The 11,747-nt window shown below is 44.2% G+C and overlaps 1 protein-coding gene across 1 annotated transcript; it reads left to right on the top strand.

Moving 5' to 3' along the window:
- The first annotated feature begins 11,417 nt into the window (after positions 1 to 11,417).
- LOC4344958 (uncharacterized protein Os08g0218700/LOC_Os08g12160-like) lies at positions 11,418 to 11,747 on the top strand. The gene has a single exon (XM_015794083.3). It carries the CDS (start codon positions 11,418 to 11,420, stop codon positions 11,745 to 11,747), a length of 330 nt encoding a protein of 109 aa, XP_015649569.2.

Below are 11,747 nucleotides of genomic sequence, written 5' to 3'. Positions count from 1 at the left end.
ATATATATATATATATTGGAATTTTTATTAATTATAAGTCATATATTTGCTTATTACGATTTATCCACTTAATTTATTACAGACAAAAATAATTTTTCGAAGTAATTGTCATTAATCTTTGTACTTTAAATAATGTTAATGCATTAACTTCTATTTTATAAACACATATGTAAGCGAAAATTATATGCAGTGCTATAATCTTTAGTCCCGGTTCTTAACCCTAACCGGGTTTAAAAAGAATTTCGAAATAGCGGGAAAAGATATTTACTCCCGGTTGTTGAGAACAACCGGGACTAAAGATATCTTTAGTTCCGGTTGTTCTCAACAACCGGGAGTAAATATCTTTCCTTTACTCCCGGTTGTTCTCAACAACCGGGACTAAAGATATCTTTAGTCCCGGTTGTTGAGAACAACCGGGAGTAAAGATCCGGGGGTATATATATTCCCGGTGCGCCCTCGTCTTCTTCACCAACACTTAGACGTTTTCGGCCGATCGATCTTTCTCGGCCTCTCCTTCGCCGCCACTGCCTAGGGCAAATCCCCGCGCCGACGCCGCCGTATCTCGCCGTCGTCTCGAGCTCGTCGTCCTCGCCGCCGCCTCCGCCTCCTCCGCTGCCGCCGCATCTCTGGGGTGAGAGCCGCCGCCGCCAGATCTCCCTTCATCTCGATCTCTCCGATCTCGATCTCTCTCCGTCGCGCCGCCCGCCACGAGACGCCGCGCCACGACGACGACGCGCCACGCCGACGCCGCGCCAAGCCGCCGCCGGCACGCCACGCCGCCGCCTTCGCCGGCGTGCGCGCAATGCCGCCGCCGGCCCGCCACGCCGCCGCCTTCGCCGGCGCGCGCGCAATGCCGCCGCCGGCACGCCACGCCGCCGCCTTCGCCGCCGCGCAACGCCGCCGCCGCATGCCAACGCCCCGCCGCCGCCGCCGTCGCCACGCCGCCGCCGCCTTCGCCGCCGCGCGCGCAATGCCGCCGCCGCCACGCCACGCCGCCGCCGCCACGGCCCCGCAATGCCACGCCGCCGCCGCCGTCGCCACGCCGCCGCCGCCGCCGCCACGCCGCCGCGCCAACCGCCGCCCCGATGCCGCCAGAACGATCGAACGAACGTGAACGAGCTAGGGAACGTGAACGAGCGAACGAACGAGGACGAACGTTAACGTGAAATGCAATATATATATATATATATATATATATATATATATATATATATATATATATATATATATATATATATATATATATATATATATATATATATATATATATTACTTCACATTTATCCTAATACATCTTTTTGTATCTTGCAGAAAAGACGTGTTGTCGGAGTCGTCCGTCAAGCCTGAGTGGAACAGCTAGCCCTAGAAGGAATTGGAGCAGGCAAGTGACGTAATAATATAAATGATTGTTATATTTGTAATGCAATTAATTAAGATTATTAGACCTGTAATTAGACTTATCATATAAGATTGCGTAGTGTTCTAATATTATTTGAGTTTTAATATAAGATTATTTTATTGCAAATTAGACTTAGTATGACATTATTGACTACGGAATTGGTGCGACTCCTAGCAATTGACTATTGTAGTCTTAATTAGACTTAGCATATACACACGAAACACTTAGCATACATGACTATTTTAGTCTTAGCATGCAATATTATTTGAGTTTTAATATAAGATTACTTTATTTGTAATTAGACTTAGTATGTAATTATTGACTACGGAAGTGGTGCGACAAGTAGCAATTGACTATTGTAGTCTTAATTAGACTTAGCATATACGCACGAAACACTTAGCATACATGACTATTTTAGTCTTAGCATGTAATATTATTTGAGTTTTAATATAAGATTACTTTATTTATAATTAGACTTAGTATGTAATTATTGACTACGGAATTGGTCCGACAAGTAGCAATTGACTATTGTAGTCTTAATTAGACTTAGCATATACGCACGAAACACTTAGCATATACATGACTATTTTAGTCTTAGCATGTAATATTATTTGAGTTTTAATATAAGATTATTTTATTTGTAATTAGACTTAGTATATAATTATTTACTAGCTAGGGTTGTATAATATACGTCACCTAGACTTAGCTTATATCACGATTTGTAATTGGACTTAGCACGTAAGGTTGTGTAGGGTTCTAATGTACGACATTTACACTTAGCATACAAGACTTAGATTGTTAAAACATAAATGTCTCGTGACTTAGCAGATGTTTCTTGTATCAACAGATGGCTGACCGCGATGAGGAACAGATATTGTACGATACAATCGCGGAGGGAAGCAGCCAGTACTGGAATGAAGAAGAGGGGAACGAGGATCCAAACCAGTACTTGAACGAGGAAGGGAACGTGGAGAGGGATGCGGAGGGGAACCAGCAGGGGCACGTGGAAAGGGATGTGGAGGGGAACCAGGAGGAGGAGGCTAGTGGTAGTCAACCCTCCGTTGGACAGAAGAGGGCACGCGGGCAACGAGGTGCAGCGAAGAAGCTTGAGGGTCGGCACATCATAACGGAAGTGGAAGAAGATGGACGTCCTAGTGCCCCGGCCGAAGCCGCCAAGAACTATGTACGTCACAGCGGTTGGGTTGTGCGGGATAACGTGCCTGTCAGTACGGTGTACTGGCGAAGAACAAGTGCACGCGGAGATCATGAGAGCTTTGTCCCAGATTCGGAGAAAGAGATGCTGTGGACCAGAATGCTCGAGACATTCACCCTTCCTGCGGGTACAGAGGACAAAGTGAAAAGGTGGACTCTGAAGAAAATGGCAGAACAGTTTCAGAGCTTCAAGGGAGATCTGTACCAGAAGTATATACTGAAGGGGCAGACACCGAACTTCGACACATTCCCAAAGCTAAGGGATCACTGGGACGAGTTCGTTGCATATAAGACAGGTGAACAAGGGCAGGCGATGATGGAAAGAAACAAAGAAAATGCCGCCAAGAAGAAGTACCATCACCACTTGGGGTCAGGAGGCTATAGCGTCGCGATGCCGAAGTGGGAGAAGATGGAGGCTAGCTTGATTGAGAGGGGTATCGAACCGGCAACAGCCAATTGGCCGGAACGATCGAAGTTCTGGTACTATGCTCACGGTGGAACGCTCAACCCAGCTGATGGCTCACTGGTCTTCGGCGATCAGATACGAGAGGCTGCGCGACGACTAACAGATGCAGTGGAAGCCTCCTCTCAGGGCACGTTCCGACCAGACAGAGATAGGGACGAGCTGACACTCGCCCTGCAGACTCCAGAGCATCCAGGACGAACACGAGGGAAAGGGGTGATTCCTTGGAAGATTGATTTCAAGGAGGACATCCACACGTACAGGAGTCGGATGAGGAGCAAGAGAGATACCGAGGCGAAGATTGCAGACCCAGAGTTCCGGGTATCGAGCTACGAACTCAACATGCAAGAGGAGGTGGCAAGGAAGGTTGATGAACGCATGGCCGCACATCGGTCCCATGATCCCCAGCCGACCATTCCTCCTGCAATGGTGAGCCCGTCAGGAAACCGTAGCAGCTGCGCCTCAACGGGGCAGGTAGGATCACAGAGCATGGACGCCATGCAAACACAGGACGAATCGACCTGTCCCGTTGATGACATCACTCAGCGGACACCATGTGAGCTGCATATTCCTTTCAAGAACTTATCAATAAAGGTAAGATTTAGCCATTCCGCTAGTTGCTGCTTATATATGTTGATTACTAATAAATAATCTCTCACAACATGAAGGTGGCGTCGGGCATGGCCATCCCAACGGACCCTTCAGGTACTTACCACTGCAGGCCGATTCCAGCAGGATACTCGAAGGTCGAAGTTGAGTTGGTCGAAGGCGCGTACGAGGACCTCGAGCTGGATTACCCTGGAGGAGACGGTGAGACGCATCTACGAGACACAAGCCATGCCATTATTCTATGGCGCAGGCGGTACATCATCCTCCCTGGGCGACAAGCGGCGTCTCGTGCACCATCTCCTCCGGCTCCGCCATCTCCTCCTCAGGATCCTGCACCGTCTCCTCCTCATGCTCCGCCAGCACCGTCTCCACCTCAGGCTCCAGCATCGACTCCTCCTCAGGATCCTGCACCGACTCCTCCTCGTGCTCCTACACCTACTCCTCCGCAAGCTCCTCTTCCGGCACCTTCAAAGTCAAAGGCCCCCCCAGCTCCACCGCCTGCCCACACAAGGGCAACGAAGAAGGCAAAAGTTGACGCCGCCAAGAACAAGGACCCGGGGTACGATTGCACGCAAGAGGAGCTTGACGCTTACGTTGCGTCAGAAGTCAAGAGACAATTCAAGCCTCGAAGTCCAGAAAAGAAGATTCCTATAGACCCCAGTGTCATGAACTTCTTCAGGGGTATGTCTGCACTTGTCAAGGAGGCCATCAAGCTATCGGACTATGAGCGAACGCTGAAGAAAGCATCTTCTGGAAAGTCCAAACCAGTCCCTCAGCTTGGAGAGCAACCAAACCAGGAGATCGAGCCGTTGGTGACCGGGAAAGACATGACGATAGAAGAATTTATTATTGACACCGGTCTAACTACGGATCAATTGCTAGGAGTTGAACCAATAGAAAAGGCGGAATTGAAATACATGTACGAACTCGGTAAACCGCTTGTCAAGCCTGAGCTGGTGCAGTCCCTACCCACACAAATGTACAAGTTCCATCAGCTGTACGTGGAGATGAGCGCCACCGGTAGAGAGATGATCGGAGCGAGGATCAGGGACCCGGACTTCTTGCAAGGAGATGATATTCTCTGGATCAATTTCAAGGGAATCTACGAAGTATACCAGCTGGACGCCCTCGATGTCTCTATTATGAGTTGCTGGACTTTGTAAGTATATTGTTCAATTATAATTCTTAATTACTATGTCTCCTTTAATTAATTAGGTCCTTGTATATAAGTAGACTATATAAAATAAAATACTCCCTTTTATCGTTGTAGAATGGAGATTCAAAGGGCCCGACGGCGGAGGGTTTTCGATACTGGATTCATCGACCCTCGGAGAGTAAACGTTGGAATGCTCGACCAATATCCGCAGGAAACAGAGGACAATCTCGTCCATCTCCTGAAGGCGCAGCATTACAAGACGTTCATACTGTTACCGTACAACACAGAGTTAGTTTAATTTTACTGTCTTCCTACATACCAAATTTCATTCCCGTACGAACTTGCTAAGTGTTTCATATGTAATGCATCCCACGCACATTGCAGATTCCACTGGGTGCTTTTACTCTTCGACCTGTCGGCCTGCACCGTCAATGTATATGACTCAATGGATAAAAAAGAGTCTACGTTTGACAAGGTTTTCGAACTTATAGACAGGTACTGGCATAAGTTTCTCTGTTAATTAAGAAATTCTTGTTATGTTAATTATTTCTACTACGAATCATATCTTTAAACTCCATGTAGGGCTTGGTATCGGTTCCGTCATTTGGTCCGCGGCAACTGGAGAGAAAGACTTAGGCGGAGGTTCAAATTTCCTGTGAGTACACATGCTCTACATTTATATTTCTCCGATTCAAATTAATACATACAACTGTATATTAATTAGATCTCACGCCGTTAATTTGTCATTTATTTGTAATGCGCAAAGCAAAAGCAGGGAACTAACTTGTGCGGCTACTACGTGTGTGAGTATTGCCACTGCCTTGCAGACCAAATTATCACCACAAGAGAGCTCGATGTACGTACAAATAAATTCAAAATTTCATTACGTAACGATTTCTTGTTTAATTACTAATCAATTTCATACATTCATATAGTTTATTCGCATGAGGGATAACCTGACCACACACAAGGAATTTATCGCAGCGGTTCAATAACAACTCATGGGATTCATCAACGAAGAAATCCTTGATCCCAAGGGTGAATTCTACTACGACGGAAACACAATTCACCGGTCCTTAGCTTCTGAGCTAGCAGCGACTACTACTACGTCGAAATCGTAGCTAGCTAGGACATATAATGGATTGTAATTAATACATGACTACATATGTTTCTATATGCATGTGTACACATTTTCTATAATGTAAATATATTTTGGTCATATATATATCTATATACATATGCATTTGCATAACATATATATGTATAAATACATATATATTATGCATGTATATACATATAATATAATATAATATATATATATACATATATATATATATGTATGCATATATATGTATTGAAACATATATATACATGGTTTATATATATATATATATATATATATATATATATATATAAACCATGCAGCAACAGGGCCATGCAAAAAAAAAAGGTCAGCTCGATCTTTAGTCCCGGTTGGTAACACCAACCGGGACTAAAGATCGATCTTTACTCCCGGTTATTTCACCCGGGACTAAAGATAGCGATCTTTAGTCCCGGATTGGTACTCCCGGTTTGGAAACCGGGACTAAAGGGGGGTTACGAACCGGGACTACAAAGGGTTTCTCCACCAGTGACTACTGATCTAGAAATAGTGGTATATACTACTGATCCAGAAAAAAGTGAAATATAGTACCGATATAGAAAAAAAAAGTATATACTACCAATAGCCAATGTATGGTGGTACATAGTATGATCTAGAAAAAGCTGTATGAAGTGCTATGCAAATTTTAAACGTGCCCATTCCTCGGCAGTGTGCATGCATGCAAAAATTTGAAAAAATAGAACACCTACGGATGGACATGAAGAAATTTGAAAAAATAATATTATTTATTTCTTTTTAATCTAACTATTCATTATCAACTAATGGATATCCAACAAGGAAGAGGGAGTACATACACATACACCTAGGTATACAGAAGAGTAAATGATTCCATACACCTAGGAGTACGTACTCCACTAGTGGAGAAATCATCTTTGCCCGGTCGAACAAAAACCACAATAGTCTCGGATGCAGTAAAAACCAGGACTAAAGATGGTTTTTAGTCCCGGTTTATAAGTAGAACGGGACTACGTGATCTTTAGTCCTGGATGGTGTTACCAACCGATCTTTAGTCCCGGTTCACATGCTATCAGGTGTTGTCAGGCCTAATCCCGGTTCGTAACACCAGCCGGGACTAAAGATCACGTGATCTTTAGTCCCGGTTGGTGTTACGAACCGGGATTAAAGATCAAAACACACTATATAATCCCTATTATTTATCATCTTTTCTCGTCCACTCTTTTCTCATCCACACCCACTCCTCTCTCCCTCCATCTCTAATCTTATCTCTTCCCTTCCTCCTTATCTCTTTTCCTTCTTATCCCTTCCCAACTCCCCTTCCCAACTCGATCCAGTGTGCGCAGCAGGAGGCGGTGGGCGGCCCGGCGCGGCCGCCGTCGTGGAGGGGCGGCGTGGAGGGCCGCGTGGCGGCGGCCGGGGAGGAGGGGAGGTAGTAGCCGGCTCAGCCGGCCGGCGGCTTTGCTTCGTTTTTTTTCTTTTTTTTTCAAATAATTTGTGATCCATGTGTAGTTTGAGATGAAGAATCTGTGGTTCATTGTATGGATTGAGATGTATATTTTTTTTTTGAATCTTATGGTATGGATCTGAGATGTACATGATTTGTGTATGATTTATATATTTGGGATGTTTCTTTGATTTGGGGTTTGACTTGGGTTGTATAATCTGTAGTGTATATGATTGATTTTTGTACTTGGGATGGTATGCATCCCACCTAATTTGGGAGAAAATAAATTAGAGATTAAATAGTAAGTAAATGAAAAAAAAAACTATTGCCCACTCCCATCTTTAGTCCGGTTGGTAAATCGATCTTTAGTCCCAGATATTTGAACCGGGACTAAAGATTAGGGATCTTTAGCCCCGAATTCGTAGTCCCGGTTTGAAAACCGGGACTATAGGGGGTTATGAACCGGGACTAAAAACGATTTCTTGACTAGTGCTCCCGCTCCCATCTACCGTCCATCATAGCCACCCCGAAGAAGCCCGTTACCGGATTCACAGAACGGACCCGTTTTCATTTTTAACAAGAAAAAAAACATAATCTTAATTAACCCGCGGTAATCGGAAAACCGGATAGATAAATCCCTTTTCCCAGCTCATTAGATCGATAAATCAGTTATCAGTGGAGACCTCGATCTTCGGAGGGGTTGGCATCGTTGCCGACAAGGGCAGCATATCTACATCATTGATTTGGCGTCAACGACGAGTCGGAAGCGACGGCGTGATCCATCGGCCTGGTGTCTTCTGCCCTACCGGCGTCGGAGGACCACGGAATGGCATTGGCTGGCTCCGCTCGACAGAACGAGAATAGGTCTAGGTATTGGCGATGCGCTGATCTACTCCTTTTCTCCAGTTCGTTTTTCTTTCCGTTGTTTCTCGCTTATTAAGCGGAGATCAGAACGGGTTATAGGTCAGCTGCTAGAGTGCCGCAAGGATTAAAACGCACAGAGATCACGGTGGCCAGGTATTTTGTCTAATCCAATTGATCGTCTCGATCTCGATGAGATCCGGTAAGCACCTTTGTTAGTTAATTTCACCATTAGTTGTGATTTGTTTTCATATATGTCTAGTCAAGGCAGCCGTGGCGGCCTATCGCTACTACCAGATCTCCAGGATGGTGGTGTGTACTGTTCTTAGTTTATATATGAAATTCTGAATCACAGATCCACACTCAGATGAGTATACACTATTTCTTATTCTTCTTCCTTTTAATCTCTGTACGTACACGTAGATAAAAATTAATCCTAGAGTTCAGAATGAAAAATACTGTGATTTGGATGAAAAAAATGTCATCAACAGATGGTAGATTAATTGTCCTTTGCATGCGTGAATGTTGTTCCAGGATAGTGGTTTGTGATGGATTTCTTTAGTTCCTTGAAATTTGAATGAATAAGCCCCTAATCTTTTTGTTGCTTGCAGGTGGTGTCCGGCCGCGCCGGCCGTCTGCAGAACATGTCGACTCAACGCCACAATCCAACGGCACCAGCGGAGAGAATATACACGCAAGGGGAAGGATCCTTGTTTGACAAACTGTGATTTGGATGTACATTATTACTTTTCAATCTGCGATTCAGCATGTTCAATTTGTGTTCTTGATCATGTTTTCTCGTCTGTGAGGCTAGTTCTTTTGGAACTACATATATCTTTGAGAATATACTAAAACTTTTGGATCATAATACGTGCATGCAGCACGAACACTGAGTTCTGCGACAGGGTAAAAGCAAGTAATAAAAATAGCATATATACTGCTACTATCTTAAAAAATAGCATATACTGCTACTGCTAAAAATGGTATATACTGCAATTATCTTAACAAAAGTATAAACCTGCACCTTAAAAAGGTATATGTTACTACCACCTTAAAAAGAAGTATATATGTATATTGCTACCACCTAGGAAACAGTATATATACTAGTCTTAACTGAAGCACAGTACTTAAACTACTTTGGTGAAGCACAGTACTAAGTAAAAAAAAGAAGTATATACTATTAAAAAAAATAAGTATATACTGTCATAAAAAACACGTATGTGGGATATTTATCTGTATATATTTCTCTACATCAAAATGAAGTATATGGCAGCTGCCTATAAACTGCTGCCTACTACAAATAAAAAAAAACAGTATATACCGTTGCTTACTAAAAACAAAAACAGTATATACTTTCATGCAGAAATGGCAGCATATACATAGCTAGGAAATATACTGCACGAAAAAAGAGTATAAACTGTTACCTACTACTAATAATAAAAAACAGTTTACTAAAAACAGTATATACCCTATATGGGCTCTTCTGGCCCCAGCTTCCTCCAGGAGACTTCCATGTGGGCCCCTAAATCAGTGACATACATTCTAGGCCCATTTGTGATTGTTAAATTGGACTTTTGGGCCTTCTCATGCAATTGCAGATCACCAGCAGACTTTCGACTGATTGATTGATATATTTCCACATCCTTCTCTTCATTTATGAGTGCTTCTCCTGCATACATGTTAGTAGCATAGCATATAGTGGAAGTAATTATTTTATTTGGGAATTATGCATTGCAACCATAGGTAGTCTTCATATATTGGATAATATTGACGGTCGAAACTGGTCGACAACGACCGCTTGTTCTTGTACATAAGCGAGGTTGACACCGGCCTCAACATCATCGACGTCTTCGCCAAGCTAATCCTACAGAAGTTCACCGACACGATGAACAGGAGGGAGCTACTCCTCCAGAGCGACAAGAAGGCAGTTGCGGAGGCCTTCTGGCGGGGCATCATGGATGGAAGGGTCGATGACATGGTCCCCACGGAAACGATGAGGACTCCGTGGCGTAGTGGCAGCCTTTTACCTCACACGCAGGGGTACACACATGAGGAGCAGCAGCATGATTGCGCAGCTTTGGCCGTGGAGCCCTCGCGGCGGAGCGGTGTAGCAGTGAGGACGGGGCAGCGGGGCACACGTGCGTGGTCTATGACCTTACGCACAACAGGGGGCGCGTGAGAACTGAGAGGAGCGTCGGAAGAAGACCGGAAGAAGGGAGAAACACAAGCACAAAACTATTGTTTTATGTGGTTTCTCTCTCATCAATTGGGTTGATATTATATTGGCAGGGCCAGAAAGTTTTACAATATAGAACGGAGGGAATAAAAAAAATTGATAGATGGAAAATAAATTGGTAAAAATTAGTAGATGGGAAAAAAGTAGCACTAAGTTGATAGGTTGGGTATAAAATATCGTCGCGGATCACAAAATATATATCTTACATTTGGGACAAATTTAAAGGGCAAAATCATTTATATTGTGGGACGGAGAGAGTAGTTATATAGCTGAATTTTGCTTCTGGCCTGTGGTGCAGTTGCTTCCAAAATAATAATTCTCTCCGTCTAACAATATATTTGGAGCTTTTTTTCTGGATATTAACAATGAGTATGTGAATAAAGAGTTAGTATTGAATGAGATGAGTAGTTATGTGAGAAAATTAAACGAGCAGTAGTAGTTGTGATTGGTTAAGATAAATAGATTGTTGTAGATATTCGTATATTATATTAAATAAATTTTAAACTATATATCATTATATTTCTAGACCTAATGATTAACCAAGGAAAAATGCAAGGATTTGACAAAAATATAGAAGCCAATGCTAGGCGCCTAAGTGAATGGATATGAAACAAAAAGCGAGCAGGCTGTCTATATATGGGCAATTAGTTGCATTAATATAGTAGTTTATAATTGCAAGCATGGCACTACATCACAACACCAAAAAGACATGCCGTGATGCTAGAACAGCCATTGAATAAATTAGAAAGAAAGGTTGTGGTTAATTAGTTAACGACCAATCGAGCCTACTAGTATAAATTGTACCTCGTTGTTATGAAGTAATTCATCCTGTAGTAACGAAACAAGCAGAGAGAGAGAGAGAGAGAGAGAGGGAGAGAGATAAATAATATACAGAAATGAGCAGGTCGAGCTCGAGCATGGCCACCGTCCTCGTGGTGTTGATGGTCGTCAGCGCCGGCGGCTTATCCCCACCATGTGCGGCCGCTGCGAAGGAGGAGAAGCCAGTGGTGGTGCTGCCACCTGCGGCGGCGCCAGGGGAGGCGCCCTCCGCGGACGCGGCAGCGTTCGTCCGCTCCTGCTGCGACACCGCCCTGCAGGCCGACCGCGACGGCTCCAGCTTCTGCTATGACCATCTCCTCCCCTACGCTGCCTTCTTCGAGGGCAACCAGGTGAAGGTCGCCGAGGTGGCCGCCACCATCCTAAGCACCAACCTCTGGGTCTACGCATGCTCTCTAGCTACCTACTAA

The sequence above is a fragment of the Oryza sativa genome, chromosome 8, assembly GCF_034140825.1.
Source record: "Oryza sativa Japonica Group chromosome 8, ASM3414082v1".
In the NCBI taxonomy this organism is placed as follows: Eukaryota; Viridiplantae; Streptophyta; class Magnoliopsida; order Poales; family Poaceae; genus Oryza; species Oryza sativa.
Note: the sequence above shows the minus strand (reverse complement) of the source record. Positions and strands in the feature narration are given on the sequence as shown.